The following is a 17502-nucleotide window of genomic DNA, read 5'->3' as shown; positions in this document are numbered from 1 at the left end:
GGGCGGGGTGGAGGGGTGCTGGGGAGGCCAGCGGGGCTTGAGCCACCCGATGCCGGGCGGGCACGCCCCTCCCCTAAGTCACGTGCCCAGAGCACCCGCGCCTGCCCTGCAGTCATGGGGCAAAGGCGGGTTCGGGGGGTGGGGGCGTCCCCAGCTCTTTCTTCCCCACATCTGTGGGTCGGGAGCCCCAGGGCGCCTGTCTCTGCCCCGGGGGGGGGCATGGGCAGGCCCAGGGGAGCCCCCAGCTCTTCCCCACATCTGTGGGTTGGGGGCCCCAGAGCGCCTGTCCTCTGGGGTGTCCTGGGAGCACCCGGCACCGGCCAGGCACAGCCGAGGTGCTGTGATGGGGGGCGGCTCCGGCTTAGGTGGGCAGGGCTGTGAGCAGGGAGCTCCTGAGGGGGTGGAGGCGAGGGGTCCTCCGCCAGCCTGGCCCCGCGCGGCAGGGCCAGACATACAGATGGCGCTCGGCAGGACTGAGTCCTGCTCTCTTGAGGATGGTGGCCGTGCTGCTCCTTCACTGTGGCCTGGGGGCGGGGAGCGCCCGGCCCTCTCCCGCCTCAGTTTCTGTCTGTGAGCGGGGCCCGGCCGTGCCTTCCTTGCCACTGACCCCCCCGCCGTTCCTCCGCAGCTCAACTCCCCCATGAACCCCGTCAGCAGCAGCGAGGACATCAAGCCCCCGCTGGGCCTCAATGGCGTCCTCAAGGTCCCCGCCCACCCCTCAGGAAACATGGCGTCTTTCACCAAGCACATCTGTGCCATCTGCGGGGACCGCTCTTCAGGTAGGTCCCCTGCGGGGTGGGGGTGTCCTCTGAGGCAGAGGACGGGCATGGGGCTGCCCCGGCGTACACCCCTGTGGACGGGTGAGGCCACGGACCAGGGTGTTAGAGGCAGGGATCAGGGGCAGCGGGCACCATGGGCACCAGGGCGGGCTTCAGAGAGGAGGCGACTGTCGATGGCAACCTCAGCAATGTGCAACAGGCGTGCCCCTCTCTGGGCTGTGTTTGGGCGAAGCACCCTCATGTGCCACCGGGGCCCAGCAGTCTGAGTGTGGAGGGTGCTACCCACCCTCTTCTGTGGCGCTGGCTCGGACACAGAGCAGGTGACCGGGGCGGGGGGGTGCCTGGGTCAGGTGGGCCAGAGTTTGGCCCCGCCCGATCCCCGGCCATCCTGGGAGGAGCAGAAGCCAAGGCAGAGCCGGCCTGAGCCCGCTGGGAGTCTGGAGGCCAGGAGGGCCCTCCCGAGGCCTGGCCCGCCGGCTGGCAGTAGTGATGCCAAGGGGGCAGCCCAACCCGCAGCCACTCCCCACTTGCCCCCGCAGGCAAGCACTACGGGGTGTACAGCTGCGAGGGCTGCAAGGGCTTCTTCAAGCGGACGGTGCGTAAGGACCTGACCTACACCTGCCGGGACAACAAGGACTGCCTGATCGACAAGCGGCAGCGCAACCGCTGCCAGTACTGCCGCTACCAGAAGTGCCTGGCCATGGGCATGAAGCGGGAAGGTAAGCCGGTGGCAGGCGTCCCTCCCTGGCCGTGTGCTCCCCAGGGCATGCACACAGGCCTCCGTGGGTCCCGCCCTCCATGGCACTGTGTGGCGGGGCCTGAGCAGAGCCCAACCGACTGGGCAGTTTCTCCGCATTCTGGAAGCGTCTGGCGGGCTCCTTGGCATGCCTCTCGTGACGGAGTGTCCAGAGTGGTGGTTCTGCAGCAGTCCATGCTTGGCGGGCTCCTTGGCATACCTCTCTTGACGGGGTGCTTTCTCCTTCCAGAGTGACTGCTCTGCAGGGGGCAGCACTTCCCCCCGGGAGATGGAGACTTGGTGGTTCCCAGGCCTGTGCCCTCCAAACCAGAACCCGCAGATCCCATGCGTGTGTGGGCTCCTTAGCATTGGGGACTTATGCACAAGGATCTTTGCATTTCCCTTGTGGAGCAGCCCTCCAGCCAGGGCTGCATGGCTCAGGGACAGCATCTTCCTTCCGTGTCACGTCTTTGCTGAGCACCTGCTGTATACCAGGTCCTGGGGTTCCAGAAGAGACAGACTTGTTCCTTCCCACCTATGGCGTCTAGGCCATGGGAACAGATGTCAGTTACCCAGAGTCCCCATGGGGGTATAGACGGCACGTGGGCTCCGGGAGTGGACCAAGGGAAGGAACTTTCCAGACAGCAGCCATCAAAGGCCGAGACCGGAGTGGGGTGTCCTGAGCTATGCGTGCATGGCTTCGTGCTGCGGGTCCCGCTGTCCTGCAAGGGAGGCCTCGGGGGTGAAGCTGCTTAGGCTAAAGTGGCGGAGAGAACGTCCCTGGTGGAAGCCTGGGACCTGCTGAGCTCCGCCTCCGCCGGAGGCCACCTCCAGCCCAGCTGGACCTTGGGTTTTTAGCTCGTTTGATTGATGGCATGTGTGTATTGCGTAATCAGTGGAGAAGGCCGCTCCCCTGGGGTCACTGAATTTACCAGTTGTCCAGCCGACTTGGGGCCAGTGCTTAGCCCAGCCGGAGGTGTGAGCCCCGGCCTGGCTGTCTGGGCCTTGAGTTCCCCACCTGCCGTGTCCCCTTTTCCTCTGATCTGATGACTCCTGGTCTCTGAGTAGATCCCTCCAGCCCCACGCCCCCTGCCCCGGACCTGGGAGGGTGGGAGGTGCCATTGGGGCCGGGGCCTGCTGGTCTGTCCCTGAGTGCTGCAGGAACCCCCCACACCTTCTCTGCTGTGGCGGCTTCTGTGGCCCCACACGGGACCCGTGTGTCTCAGCCTGATGGGTCTGCAAGCAGGGCCCAAATCACTGTCGCACCACCAGGGAGTGTTCTGAGTGGTGGCCCTGGTGCTGCTGTTTCATTTAGTTAATTAATTAATTAGTGAATGTTTTGGTGCCTCCTCGGCCTCAAGTGTTCTTGTTGAGAAACCGAAACCTTGGCTGGACCCCACACCCCTGTGGGCCCTCTTCCTTTAGGCTAAGGGGTGGAGTATGGCAGGCAGGGGGCCTGGAGCTGGCACAGCTCCTGGGGGGTAGTGGGTCCTTGTTCCCACAGAACTGAACCACCTGCCGGGCCGTGTGGACTGTGCCACCTGCCAGCCAGGCCCTTCATAGGGTTCTAGAGTGTGTTCACTGTGCAGGTTGGGAAACTGAGACCCAGGAGATTCCAGCCTTGCTCCAGGTGGTATGCTGGGCTTGAATCCTGGCCTATAACCCCCTCCCAGCCAGGCCTTGCTGCTTTCTCCAGTGAGAGGGCAGAGGAGTCTGTGCCCGCCAGGGAGACATGGCCTGGCCTGGATCACTCTGGGTGCCCCATGCGGTTGGTGCTTGTTGGGGTGGTGAGAGCAGCGTTGCCCCTGAAGGATGAAGACTGGGTCAGGAGCAGTGTGGGGTGGGGTGGGCAGTGAGCTTCACATACCCAGGCATGGAGGCTGGTCTTTCCTGTGGGCAGAGGCTGGGCCTCACCCAGCCCAAGGATACCGCTCCCATGAGGATGGCTAGGTTGGTTAGGGCCCAACACCCCCGGAGCCCGGGCCAGCAGCAGCGGGCACACGTCCTCTGAAAGCGCCCATCAGGTATCCAGGTGGCTCTAGCATGCCATTGCTGCTGGCTCAGGGATGCTTGGTGCTGTGGAAGCCCAGAGGAGGTCCCCGCCCTGCCTCGGGCATCAGGAGGCTCAGGTGGGCAGGAGGGCCGTCCAGGTCAATGTCAGGAATGAAAAGGTGTTGGGATGTGTGCGGCCAGAGGTAACTGCGTCTGTGACACCCGAGCCTGTGGGCAGACCTGGCTCACCCAAAAGATGACAGTTCTGAGCCCTAGAGCGACCATCTGGCCCATGAACCCTGCAGCCTGGCTACCTGTGTGCTGGGTCCTGAAGCCTGGGATGAGGCACTGCGGCCCAGTGGGGCCGTGCAGCCTTGGGGCCAGGGGCCTGGAGTCGCCTGGTCTGACCCTTTCTCTGGTGCCTATCAGTGACGGCCTCTTGTTAGGAGCTCGCAGTGTGGGGGTCATGCCTCACCCCCCACTTGTCCACTTGCACCCTGTGGATGGAGAAACGGTGCAGAGAAGTATAGACTTGGGGAGGTCCCTGGCCAGCACAGGGTGAGCCTGTGTCGTACCCCGGGTGCCCAGTCCCAAGCCCCAGCAGCTTGTGGTCATCCTCGCCTCTGCATCTGCTAGGTGAATCTGGCACTGCAGGCCCGTCCCTGGGCTGAGCACAGCCCAAGACCCGACTGATAGGCTGTGCCGTGAACACCTGGTCCCGCCACCTGCCCCCCCTCGTCTCACCTGGATTTACAAGTCATGGGTGTGCAGTAAAAACCGCCCACAAAGCGCGCGTGCCCCAAACACAACAGCCGTGGCTTAGCCTCACGGGCAGCGGGAGGAGGGGTGCGGCCCCGTGCCAGCAGGCCCTGCTTGTGCTGAGTCTCCTTCCTGCTCCCTGGTGTGTGGGCCATGCACGGACCGTTGGGCTTCCCAGGGGCCGGGAGGGCTTGGGAGGCATGCCCCTGCCCCCCTGCCTCTGGGTACTGGGCAGCACCTCTGGGCCCTCGGTGAATCCTGACAGAGCTCCCCCTCTTCCCTCAGGCCAGACCCCCTGCAAGGGGGACTTGCTGGTGGCGGTGGGCAGGGCTCAGAGCTGCACGAGTCGGGGACGCAGCAGCCCCAGAGGAGCTGTGAGGCCAGGTTTGCCAACCAAGTAGCCCTTGGCCTAGAGCAGGCAGGATGGGAGCCCTCAGCTCTGAGGACAGGCCCGAGCCATCCTGAGCAGCAGCCCCCGGCAGGCTATGCCAGCCGGCCTTGATGTTGCCTGACTCCTCAGCTGGTCTGCTTCCTGGAAACTGAGGCCCGGCGGAGGCGCCATTGCTGGCGCAGTGCTGCCAGGGAGTCTCAGGTCAGTCCTGGGCTGGCTGACCCCAGGGACAGCCCGAGCCTCCCAAGGGCAGCTCTTCCCAACAGGGGCCTCTTGCTCTGGGCAGATGGGCCCCGCTCCCGCGCTGGCTAATGAGGGTGCTGCAGGCCGACGGCATCTTCTCTTGGGCGATGGGGGCCTGTGTCCACAGCAGGCTCCGGGAGGGATGTGCCCCGAAGCCTTCGCCGATGGGGGTGGCAGAGGCCGCTGGGGGGCCCTGGCCCTCCTTGGGCTGCGCCTAGGCCCGTTTGCTGAAACAGGCGGGTGGGGCGATTGGGGACCCAAGGCGCCGGGTCTGATGGGGGAGACAGGTCCCATCCTGGGGGTGCCCAGTCTGATGGGAGAGGCATGCTGGACCACTGCCCCGTCCTTGACTTCCTTCCTCCCCCACCAGGAAGGTCGCACCCGCTTCCTTCCTGCCTCCTTCTGCTTCCTGTGCCCCGTCCCTGGCATTGAAGGGCTGGGGTGCGGAAACGGCAGCGTCGCGTGTGTGTCTCTGCGTGCGGGTGTGCGTGCATACACGTGTGTGTACCTATGTGCGGCACACATGTGCAGGGACGCGGGCAACCTGGGGGCAGCAGCAGGACCCTCGTGGGCTGTGGGAGGAACATGGCGATGACAGTGCTGTGCTGGCTGGTGGCAGGGTTGGAGAGTGGGGCGGTCACAGCGTGTCTGTGTGCACATGCGTGTTTGCATGTGCGTGCGCCTGTGGGTTTGCATGTGGGCGTGTGCGTGTGTGGTTCTCGTGTTCAGATGCTTGTCCTAGGTTGAGTCCCTTGTGGGAGGAAGGCCGCCTCTGGAGACACTCAGTGGCCGTGTGGCCTCTGGCCTCCTCTTGCGTAAAGGCCAGAGTGTTCTGGTAGAGGTCTGTCCTGCCTGGCTCAGGGCCCAGCCTGGGCCGCACGGAGGGCGGAGGAGGCCCTGCTGCTGCCAGTGTCCAAGCAGAAGTGGCGGCAGGCCCAGCCTGCCCGCGGGCCGCGACGCCCGCGCTGTCTGCCTTCCCTGCAGGCCCCCTCTTCCTGCTCTGTCTGGGGAAGGCTGGACGGTCAGAGCCGACCCACCTGGCTGCGCATCTCCTGACGTTGGGGACCCGGCTCTGCTGGGGGCACCGGCCTGGGCTGGGATCCAGCCAGGGGATCTGGGGCTCTCCTGCGGGGATCAGCTGCCAGCACTGGGCCTCCTCTCCCTTCCTGTGGCGGCCCCCACCCCCCCGCTGCCTCCACCGCCTCCCCCAGTGCACTCCCGGGGTGGGAGGATCCCCAGCCTTGTGTTTACAGACGCCGCCCGCCCGAGGCTTCCCGGCGCCGGCGGAGCACAAGTCAAACATGACTCCATCTAGAAGGTGATGGAGCTGGCGAAACATAAATCCCGCTCCCTCCGCCCTGCGCCGGCTATAAATAAAGCCATAATATTTATAATGACGCTGTTTGGAGCTGCCGGGCCCTTCACGGCTTCAAAGTGCTTCACAAAACATCCGCTAATTAATTCTCGGCTGCCCTGGTGAGGAGGCAGGTGCCGCAGTCGCCTGCAGGGGCCCTCCCTTGGGGCCTCCCTGGGACTGTCCTTGGGCAGGAGGAGAGCCCCGGCACTGGGCAGAGGTGGGGGTGAGGGGCATGGCCACGCACCGCTGAGCATCCTGCGGCCCCCTGTGTGCAGATGTCTCCTCGTGGATTTGTCCCTAGGGTAGGCGCTGTCCTTCCCATTGTACAGATGGGGAAACTGAGGTGCAGAGAGGTGGGGGCTTGCCCGGGGCCACCCACTGCTAGGGCAGAGCAGGCCGTCCTCAGCTCAGCCGTGCCCCTAGGCTCCCCGAGCCTCAGTTTCCCCAAGAGGAGGCAGTGGAGCTCAAATGTCCCTCCCAGCCATATTCGGGCACTTAATTCCACCCCAGACCTCCTCCTTGGGTTTCAGATCTGAGTCCCCATTGGCCCAGGGACTGGCTGGGATCCGCCCACGCCAGTTTCTGAGAGGTTGCTCGGGGTCAGGGTGGACCCTTCTGGCCTGAAACAGCATGTAGACGTCCCAGAAGGAGTGACCCGCCCCAGGTGGGCACGGCCCAGCCCTGACCCCATGGAGGGCTGGCGGAAGCAGCCCTGGCCAGCCTCTTGCTGCCCACCCCTGGCCCCCTGCAAGTCTTCTGGAAGGGCCAGGCCTACAGAACTGCCACCCGGATGCCCCACTGGCTGGGCATCTTGGGGACTCCTGTCCTTGGGTCTTGCCGTGAGGGTGGGAAGTCCCTGTGGGAACCAGCGGGGCCTGAGGGAATAGGTGGCACGGGTGGCTGGGAGGCTCCCCATGGAGCAACGCAAGGAAGTGGGCAAGGTTGGTGGCCCAGGCCTAGGGGAAGGGGTTTGCAGAGCCTCCAAGGCAGCGGCCGTTGCACCACAATGGGCAGGGGCATGGAGGGCGCCAGAGGCTGGCAATCCCTTAGGCCCTTGTGCCCCCTGGTGCCCTTGTGTCTGCCAGGCCCACCCGGAGCTCCAGGACAGAAGACAGGGTTGGGTGGGAGCAAAGGTGGCCATCGACGGGTGGCGGGTGCTGGGCGGCCTCGAGGCCACCTGGTGTGTGCCCTGGTGCCGTGGCGTGTCCTGGGATCTGGGAGCACACTGCGGGCCCAGAGAGGCGGCTGCACACTTGGGCCCTCACAGGTACCTTCTTGGGCCTCTGACCCGGAAGAGGAGGGTTGGGGTCAGGCCCTCGGCTCAGCCCAGGCAGGAGGGCCCAGGGAAGAAGCACCGGCCAGGTGTAGGTGTGGGGCGCTACTGAGACATGGGGGGAGGGGCCTTCCCTGGAGAGGGAGCGTGGCACTGTGCTGGGCAGAGAGGACCCTGGCTTGTCATGTTTCCGGCTGTGCCACGTATTCGCTTGAGCCAGTACCTTTGTTTTTCGGAGCCTCCGTTTCCTTCTCCGTAAAACGGGGCGATGATCACGCCTGCCCCGTGGGGCTGGGGGTGGTGGATGAACCACAGAAGGAGGAAGTGGTGGGGGTGGACCAGAGCTCCATTCCAGGCCACCTTGCTGGAGAGGCAGGACTAGTAGGAAGGGGACGCATCTCAGGGAACTTCCCATGAGCCAAGTGGCCACTTCTGTCTAAGCACCGTCCAGGCCTGACACCTGAGTGGTGGACGCCCAGATAGACCGACAGAGGGAGCGGGACAGGTCTCTCGGTGCTCCGAGTGGATGGTCGAGGAAGGTAAATCCAGGAGGGCTGGAGGCCAGGGGAGGAGGTGCTGGTGTCTGGCTGGCCTCAGGATACCTGGGGGAAGTGGGCAGTGAGGGCTCATGGGTGGTCCCGCCTCCAGGCTGGTGGTGGCCCGGCAGTTGTTGGAGTCAGCCTACCACCTACCAGAGCTAGGCTGGGCAGCGCATGTGGCCCTGAGCCGCTGGGCTCAGCTGGCGCAGTGGCCGCTATACTTTATCTTAATGCTCTGGCCGGGGTCCCCAACAGGTTGTGCCCGGGGCAGACTGGCAGGTGTCTCTTGGTGCTGTCTCTCGAGGTTCGGCCGGCAGAACAGAGTGGATGGTCCCTGGGCTGTAGGGCACCAGCTGCCACTTAGCCCGAGTGTGACCAGAGTGGGACTGAGGCCTGTTCCTTCTCTTTGGCAGAGTCCAGTGTCACTGGGGGGCTGGGTGTGGAGGTGTGCAGACACATGGTTTTGTGAAGGTGGGACTCTGAACCTGAGACTGCCCCCCGCCCAAACCCGGCCCTCGCCCTGGCTCTTCACTGGCATGGGTGCTGCTCCTCCTCAGAAGTGTTCTCTGCTCTGCCCCTGGGCCTTTGCACGAGCAGCGTCTTCTGTCTGAGGCATTATTCCTTTTACCTTCTTCTCCAGTCACATCACCACTTTTCCCCGGAAGTCCTCCTGGGTCTCCCTGAGTCTGTAGCCCATCAAAGCCCTTCTCACTCCAGGGGCCCCTGCTGAACTGTCAGCTTGGAGCTGAGCACTGGGCCTGCCTGCCCTGGCCCTGCCTGGCCCCAGACGGGCTCCTGCCGTGGACATTAGCTGGGTGAACTGACGAAAGGCAGGTGTCAGAGCACCCGGCCACGGAGGGGCCAGACCGGGGCAGGGATGGGACTCGGTCTGGCCAGCTCTGAGCGGTGCCTCCCCCACCTTGCCCTGGCAGGGATGCGGGGGTCCCGGGAGTGCCAGCTCAGAGCTGGCCCCATCAGCCCTAACCGCAGCGGCTGGCCAGGCCGGGGTGCTGACAGGCCCCCCGCATTGCAGCCGTGCAGGAGGAACGCCAGCGGGGCAAGGATCGCAACGAGAACGAGGTGGAGTCCACCAGCAGCGCCAACGATGACATGCCCGTGGAGAAGATTCTGGAAGCCGAACTGGCCGTGGAGCCCAAGACCGAGACCTACGTGGAGGCAAACATGGGGCTGAACCCCAGCTCGGTGAGTCTCGGCCCGTGCCTGGCCCTTCCTGCTGAATGAGGGTTCCCCCTGCCGCAGCTTCCCTTGTCCGCCTACCCTCCCACCTGAGCAGTAGACCTGGACGCAGGCTGGCCCAGGAGAGGAGAATGCGGCCCTGTGTCCAGGTCTACCACGGGGTCAGGGCCGGGGCCAGGCTCTAGCCCTGCAGCCGTACCTGCACCCCTCGGCCCTCTCTGCTGGGGCCTGGGTATACTGGGGGGAAGCTGGGCTTGGGGGCAGAGGCTGTCCCCGCCTGAGGGTCCCTGCTCAGAGCCCACGGCCGGCTCTACCCGAAGCCTGGTGGCCTGGTGGGGCTTTCAGCAGGCTGCCATGGCCTTGTCAGGTGGCACGAGGGTGCTGGTATCGGAGGCCCTTCCCGGTGGTGCAGGGGGGTGGGGGTGCTGTCAGCACAGGCACACAGGCGGGTGTCCACAAAGCAGCTCCGTGGCCCCGGTGAGCCCACCCTGGTGGGAGACCCCACTTGTCATGGGCCCCACTGGCCAGGTTGGGCAGGCGAATCTGATTGTTTGGGTCAAAGTTCAGGAGGCTGCACCAGCCTCCACCAGGTTCCAGGTCTGGCCGGCTCTTGGGGGTCCTGTGTCCGCCCCAGGTTCAAGGTCAGCCACCTCTGTGTTGCTGTGTGGGTTCAGGCTGGTCTCTAGGACCCCTTTCCAGGCAGAGCTTGAGGCCACCAGCCTCTGTCCCTTCTCCTCCGTGCTGGCCACTGTCCCCTTCGGCTGCAGGGCCTTTGCTCGCGCCGCCCCTGCTGCCTGGAGTGCCGTCCCTCTGAGTCCCCTCAGGCTGCGGTCTCAGCTGAGGTGTCACTTCCTTGAGGAAGCCCCAACCCTGAGCCCTCATTTGGCCCCCTCCAGGGGGCCCGTCTCTGAGCTGTGGCTTGGAGCACCTGCTCTTTCCCTCATAGCAGTCTCGTGGGATGGGGCGCCGTTGGTTAGTGCCCAGCCCCGTGAGGGTGGGGTGGCATCCAGAATGTTCCCCATCACCCCTTCTGTTGGGGACGGCGGCCCCGCCTGCCCTCGGGGCTCGCATGCAGCGCTCACCCGCATGCTCTGTCCAGGCTGAGAGCGAGGTCCCTTCTTGTCTGCCCTGAGGCCCCAGGACCCCGGCCCTTCTCAGCTCTCCGCCCTGCCCAGCCTCACAGAAGAGGCACGGGGCCCAGACGCGGGCACTTTGTTTTAGAAAAAGCCCCTCTGGGTATGGATGGCGCCCCCTTCTCATTAGTGCCCGGAGCCCGCCGGCCCAGCTCTGACCTAGGTTATGTCTGGTCCGAGTTCCTGCCCTCCCATCCCTTTCCAGCCCCAGCAGAGGGGCGGGCTGGAGGGTGGCTGTAAGGGTTTCCTGATCCAGCAGAAATGCCCCAGGAAAGGTTGGCATGTCCACTAAGGGTTGCCAGGTTTTTATTTTGTCAAGTAAGGACGTTATTTGGGGGGAAATAGCTGCCATCTGCTCTCTGTCATTCCCTGAGAATTGGGCGGTTCAGAGCCATGGCGGTGGCAGGGCTTGCTAGAAGGAAGGGCACGTCTTCCCGTGGGCCAGGCAGTGCTGGCACCTGCCTGGACCCTGGCCCTGCTGGCTCTGACCTTGGGCCGAGCGCCCCCGTGTGCACGGACCTGGGTCCTCCTTCAGGGAATGGCATGTTAAATCCCTTCTTCAGATGGGCCAACGGAGGCCCAGAGAGGGGTCAGCCTCACAGCCGGTGGCGGGTCTCCTTCCAGTGCTGGGCAGGGCCGGGATCCTGCTGACCTGTCTTCCTGGCAGGAGGTGGGGGTGCTCAATAAACATGTGCTGTGGATTGAAGCCCATTTGGTCCCCAAGTGGGAATGGGGGGATGCAGAGAAGTGAAGCCCTTCCTGAGGCCCCCCAGGAGATGGAGCTGGCCAGCTCCGGAGTCCCACTCAGCCCCGCCCCACCCCACCAGCCCTGCTGAACCTCCCGCTGGGAGGGTGCCTCTGCTGCCCCCGCCATCCGGCTCTCTGGCCCCACGTCCTGTTCCCTGTCCTGTCTGCACCCCCTGCAGGCGCCCAGCAGGCAGGGACCCCTGTGCCCGCCCCTGCAGGGGCCTCAGCCGGCCCCGGGGGACTCAGAGTGCCCCTTTCTGTCACCACAGCCCGACCCCGTGTGGGCTTCTGGCGGAGTGGCTGGCCAGCGGCCAGGAAGAAGACAGGTCCCCCAGGGACAAGCTCCCAGGCAGAGCTGGCTGCAGGGACACAGTGCTTGGGGCTGGTCTCCTCTCCCATGTTCCTCTGTCCCCTCCCGGACATGGCTGCCCTGGGGCAGCCTCCCCACCGGCCCATTCTGGGGACTGCCCTGTGGCAGATGGGCAGGCAGGGAGGACGGCCCTCGTCAGCCTTCCACCTGACACTGAGGCCGACAAGCAGGGCCTGTCTGTGCCTGGCCTCCGGGGCACTGAGCACAGGGGCTGGCGCCTGCTGAGTGTTTGGCCTCAGGTCGCTGCTCTAGGAAGGAGTGACCAATGTGTGCAGGCCGTGGGTTACCCATGTAGCAGGGGGGTTTCCAGCCCAGCACAGTGAGTCCCCGGGGACTGCCCAGCCTCTCTCTAGGACCCAGGTCCCCTGGACGACCTGGAGGCCTTGATGCCAGGTTGTCACGGGCCTTCCCGCCTGAGCCCTTGGCAGGCCCCTTGTGCCAGGGCCGTGGTCAGACACCCAAGCGGATGGTTCCAGATGGTCTGTGGAATGACCAGCCGGGCCTCTCTAGCTAGGTACCAGGAGGGTCATGGGGGCCCCCGACATCTGCACCTGGGCCTGGTGTCTTGGCTGTGCCCTCCTGAGCTCCCCCCTGCGCGCCGGGTGGGATGTGGGGGCCGACGCTCTCCCTGGGGTGGGCCACCTTGACCACCGGAGCTCCAACACCTGCCCCCCACATCTGGGTTTCCTCAGCTCCCGGCCCCTGCCTCCTGAGGCCCTAGGAGGGTAACTTGGGGTCCCGTGGCTCCGTGAGTCTTCCATGGCTGCTGTGACAAACCATTGCCGACCCAGCAGCTAAAAACAGCACAGTTTCATCATCTGACAGTTCTCAAGGTCAGAAACCCGAGGCCAGTCTCCCTGGGCTAAAGCGGTCCCCCGATGACACAGGGCTGTCTTCCACTTGAGGTCCACGCCTCGGCCACGTCTGCCAAGTCCCTCTTGCCGTGCAGGGCCACACAGACGCAGGTTCTGGGGATCACTGCGTGGGGGTCTCTGGGCGGCAGCCAGCCCGTGGCACGGGTGCAGCGTGTGGGGCGGGGCTGCGTCCCCCGTGGCTGCGTTGCTGCCTGGGCTTCACACAGCGCCCCCTTCCTCCACCGCAGCCCAACGACCCCGTCACCAACATCTGCCAGGCAGCCGACAAGCAGCTGTTCACCCTGGTGGAGTGGGCCAAGCGGATCCCGCACTTCTCAGAGCTGCCGCTGGACGACCAGGTCATCCTGCTGCGGGCCGGTGAGTCGCCGGGCCTGGAGGCCAGGCGGGCGCCGCCTTCCCCGGGGGGCCGTCTGGGGCCTCAGTGTCCCTTCCCTCCCTCGCAGGAGGTGTGCGGTGCAGGGTCCCCCTCGCGGCCGTCGGAGAGGCTGGGCGCCGTCGGGACTCTCGGGAGGGAGGCGGGCGTGACCAGGGCTGCCCAGGAGGCCCATGCCCTGGTCTGTCTGCCGCTCTGAGCCCGCAGCTCCCTCTCCAAGTGGGATCGGGAAGCCCGCAGCTATGGCACAAATCCGTGTCCTCTGTGCTCAGCACGTACGGGGTACGCAGCCGGCCCCGGGGCTGGGGTCCAGTCGACCAGGAAGGCTAGACGAGACAGGCGGCTGTTCCTTCGCCTGGAAGGGGGCACGAGGGACATGCTGGTCGGCAGTTGGGTCCTGCCGAGTGACTGGGGGCGGTTGAGACCCGGGACCTTAGTGCAGGATCCTGCTGGTGCAGCAGAGGGACACAGGTGTGCCTGGGGCCGCCGCCCACCACCCTCCCAGCTGCGACGGCTGTGCTCGTGCCTGTCCCACGGCCCCCTGGGGCCCAGGTGTCCCAGCTACCTCAGCTTTCTGCTCGTGCCCCGTGGGCTCCCCAGCGTCAGCCTGGCCCAGGGAGCCCTGACCGAGGGACGGCAGTTCCTGAGTGGAAAGTGGAGAACAGACCTCCAGCAGACAGGCTCCCTGTGAAGCGTGGAACATTCTGGAAGCTGTTTGGGTCAGGACCAGGGTCACGGTGGCTGTGTGTGGCATGGCCTGGCCCTCTGGCTGTCTTCTCTTTTTTTTTTTTTTTGAGTCGGAGTCTCACTCTGTCGCCCAGACTGGAGTGCAGTGGCCGCTCCCACCCACCGCAGCCTCGACCTGCTGGGCTCCAGCGATCCTTCCGCCTCAGTCTTCCGAGTGGCCGGAATTACAGGCACGCGCTACCACGTCCGGCTGATTTTTGATTTATTGTAGAGATGAGGTCTCGCTGCCCAGGCAGGTCTCAAACCCATGGGCTCAGGCAATCCACTCACCTCAGCCTCCCAAAGGCGCGGGATTACAGGCTGAGCCACCGAGCCCGGCCTGTCTGTTCTTAAGGCCCTCTGTAATTACATTGGGCCCTCTGGATGAGCCAGGACGAGCTTTCATCAGGGTCCTCAAGGCCAGGGCATATGGCCGTCTGCTTTTGTGGGCACAGGCATCCTTCAGAATGTGGTGCGTGCTCCACCCTTGGAGGGGGACACATCCGCCCAGCCCTTGCTCTTAGGGCTTCTTTGCCGGAGCCCTCGGTTCAGAGCTTCTGCGCGGCCACTCAGAGCCCGCCTGACTTCAGTGGGCTTTGAGACAGCCACGGCCTTCACAGGGAGGGTCCGGTGACTTCCCACCAGGTGGACGGTTGAGGGCAGCATGGCACACGTGGCTCTTTTCCTTCAAAACTGCCAGTTTGCTGTCTCGCTGGGGAGACCAGAAAGTTTGGGGCTCAGCAGAGCCCTGAGTTGTGTCAGATGGCCCTGCTGGTGGTGGTTGGCGTGGCATCTAGCCCTGTGGCCCCTGTGTTCTGGCCTGGCCCGTGGGAGCCATTTGGCGGCCTTGACGTGGAGTCCGAAGATTCTGGAAGCTCATCAGACAGGATTCAGTGGGTCTGAAGGCCCTGGGCATTTGTGGGGTGGGGGTGAAGCATGTGTAGGAGTTTTTGGGGCAGGGCCAGCCTCAGATTTGGAGGACATTCTGACCCAGGGGGCAGCCCTGGTGAGGCCCCTTATTCATCTTGAGCTTAGAGCCTGGAGAAAGACCCTATGTCCTTATATCTTGTCCCTGAGGTCCATGTCCTCCATTGGTGGACATGTCCTGGGCTGCAGCCAGGCTATGCGCTTGTGTCCCAGGGCTTGCGGTTGCCCTCCTGTCAGGTGAGCGGGCACTTAGTAAGGAGAACACTTGCCCTGAAGTTTACTGTCAAGTGTGTTCCTCTCTCTTAATTTCTCTCTATTTTTTTTTTTTTTGAGTTGGAGTCTCACTTGGTCGCCCAGACAGGAGTGCAGTGGCCAGCCTCGACCTGCTGGGCTCCGGTGATCCTTCCGCCTCAGCCTTCCGAGTAGCCGGAATTACAGGCATGCGCTACCACGCCCGGCTGATTTTTTGATTTATTGTAGAGATGAGGTCTCGCCAAGTTGCCCAGGCAGGTTTCGAACCCGCGGGCTCAGGCAATTCACTCACCTCAGCCTCCCAAAGGCGCGGGATTACAGGCTGAGCCACTCTTAATTTCTCTTATTCGCTTCCAAGCAGGACTAGGCAGTTGGCGAGGGCAGGAGAGGAGCACTGAGGGAGGGAGGGACTTAGGGACGGGAGCCGAGGTGCAGGCGGGTGTGCCGCAGGGCTCTCCTGCGCTGGAGAGGCATCCCTGGGGTTCCATCTGCGCTCCCAGCCCCGGTCCTTCCTGGCGCCAGGCCTGTGCTGTGCCAGGATTTCAGAAGTGAGCCCGCCCCATCCCTGCTGGGGTCCCAGGGACTCTCAGGGTGGTGGGAGGGGAGGCAGCGTCTCAGGTGAGCCCCCTGGGCAAGAAGTGGGTTTCTTTAATCAAAGAGAGTCTGGCTAAGCAGAGGAAGCTCCTTTCACTGCAGGCCTCATCAGAGCCTTTGGAATGCTAATGTACGACTTTGGTGCAGAATGGTTGGTAGTTTCTTGCACCTACCCACCTTTCTTATTCTTCTCTTCAGCCCGCTGCCTACTAACACCTGGCTGAGAAAGGGCCGTGTGGACTGGGTGGAGGAGGTGCTAGACCTGTGTTGGTGACATGTTTTCAGCCCTGGCTCCTCAACCGGACCACCCGGTACAGGCTGTGTCCTCCCAAGGCCAGGGGACAGACCCAGCTGGTCCTCCATGGCACGGCCCAGGGATGGGTGGGTGCCAATCCCGCCTGGCCCACATTAGCATGCCTGGGAGGTGGTGTCCTCTGGGCCAGGGCCTCCCTCCTGGGACCCTCATATGACCAAGTCGTGAGGTGGGGATGGTGGGGCTTGCCTCCTGGGTCCCCACAGGGGTCGGGCACATGTTGGGCTGAGGAAGAGGCAGGCGATGGTATGGCAGTCCTAACCTGTCCACCCTCCTAACCCATCCACACGTATGCCTCATGTCTCAGTTTCCCCTGGGCACAGCAGGGCTGCTACCTGTGTCTAGGATCGCAATCAGGATTAAGTGAGATAATCCGATGATACTATCCACCATGGAGCCCAGAACCTCTTGAATACCTGGGGCGTGCTGAAAATTGCCGTTGTTAGCATTGAAGATGGTTGTGTGCCGTCCACGCTACAGGACTCATGAAAAGCCCTGTGCTCACACGCTTTTCTGTTTTAAGTTTTTCTTTGCTTTTGGATGCCTGCTCCCATTGTTCATGCTAGAACCTCACACTGAGAGGGTTGCATTGGGCTTATGGATCTAAAGTGCCTGGCGTCAATTTATTTTTATATTATTTTATTTATTTACTTTTGAGTTTTTTTTTTTAAGCAGGATTTGTTGAGAGGACAGGAAAGCTCCCACAGTAGGAGGGAACCCAAGGGGGTTGCCCTATTTTTGAGTTGGAGTCTCACTTTGTCGCCCAGGCTGGAGTGCCGTGGCACGCTCACGGCCACTGCAGCCTGGACCTGCTGGGCTCAGACAATTCTTCCTCCTCAGCCTTCCAAGTGGCTGGAACTACAGGCATATGCCACCACGCCGGGCTAATTTTTTTTTAATTTATGGTGGAGACGAAGTCTTGCCAAGTTGCCCAGGCTGGTCTTGAACCCCTGGGCTCTGACGATCCCCTTGCCTCTGCCTCCCAAAGTACTGGGATTACAGGCTATATTATTTTATTTTAACTTTTCTTTTAGAGACAGGGTCTTGCTCTGTCGCCCAGGCTAGCGTACAGTGGTGCAGTCATAGCAAACTGCAGCCTCAGCCTCCTGGGCTCTACTGATTCTTCCACCTCAGCCTCCCAGTAGCAGAGACTATAGGCATGTGCCACTGCACATGGCTTATTTTTTAATATTTTGTAGGGAAGGAGTCTTTCTACATTTCCCTTGGTCGTCAACTCCTGGGCTTAAGTGATCCTCCCACCTCAGTCTCCCAAAGTGCTGGGATTGCAGTCATGAGCCACTGCGCCAGGCTAATTTTTAAATTGGTTTGGGTTTAATAATTCCCTGTTGGGTGCACTTCACATAGCACACATCGGTCTCGAGAGTTGGCTCCTGGGACCGTGGCAGTGGTGGTTCTGTGGCCACCCCAGAGAGAAGCCCTGGGAGGTCTCCCACGCGCTCTGTGGCATGTGCGTCCCTGCACATGCAGACAGAGGCCTCTGTGGGCACATGTGTTTGTGGGCACCTGGGCCGGACAAAGCCACAGGAAACGCTTTGTGCAGGACTTGGCAGGGCCTTTACGGTGCCGGTGTGTGCGGTAGGAGAAAGGCGTTTCTCAAACTTGGGTGCTCTGGAACCTCTTTTCTGTGGGATGCTTCAAGGGGTCAGGGTTCCGACGGGATGGATCAGGGACTCGCGGCCTCGGGGGGTCCGACGGGAGGCCCGGGGCGGGGTGGGCCTGGGGGCCTGGAGACAGCGAGTGACCGTGTGCCTCTCCCACAGGCTGGAACGAGCTGCTCATCGCCTCCTTCTCCCACCGCTCCATCGCCGTGAAGGACGGGATCCTCCTGGCCACCGGGCTGCACGTCCACCGGAACAGCGCCCACAGCGCAGGGGTGGGCGCCATCTTTGACAGGTGGGGGTGGGT

The 17502-nt window shown here is 63.4% G+C and overlaps 1 protein-coding gene across 1 annotated transcript in view; it reads left to right on the top strand.

Annotated features, from left to right (window-relative positions):
• The window catches only part of RXRA (retinoid X receptor alpha), a 29670-nt gene that overhangs the window by 5624 nt on the left and 6544 nt on the right, over positions 1–17502 (top strand). The window contains exons 2-6 of the mRNA XM_008054130.1: positions 629–779; positions 1319–1498; positions 9103–9272; positions 12619–12748; positions 17358–17490. Of these exons, the coding sequence (XP_008052321.1) occupies positions 629–779; positions 1319–1498; positions 9103–9272; positions 12619–12748; positions 17358–17490 (764 nt within the window). The remainder of the gene's footprint in view (positions 1–628; positions 780–1318; positions 1499–9102; positions 9273–12618; positions 12749–17357; positions 17491–17502) is intronic.

The sequence above is a fragment of the Carlito syrichta genome, unplaced genomic scaffold (assembly GCF_000164805.1).
Source record: "Carlito syrichta isolate Samal-C Ts95f unplaced genomic scaffold, Tarsius_syrichta-2.0.1 Scaffold77462, whole genome shotgun sequence".
Taxonomy (NCBI): domain Eukaryota; kingdom Metazoa; phylum Chordata; class Mammalia; order Primates; family Tarsiidae; genus Carlito; species Carlito syrichta.
The sequence above is the reverse complement of the archived record's forward strand: the minus strand, read 5'-3'. Positions and strand labels throughout refer to the sequence as shown.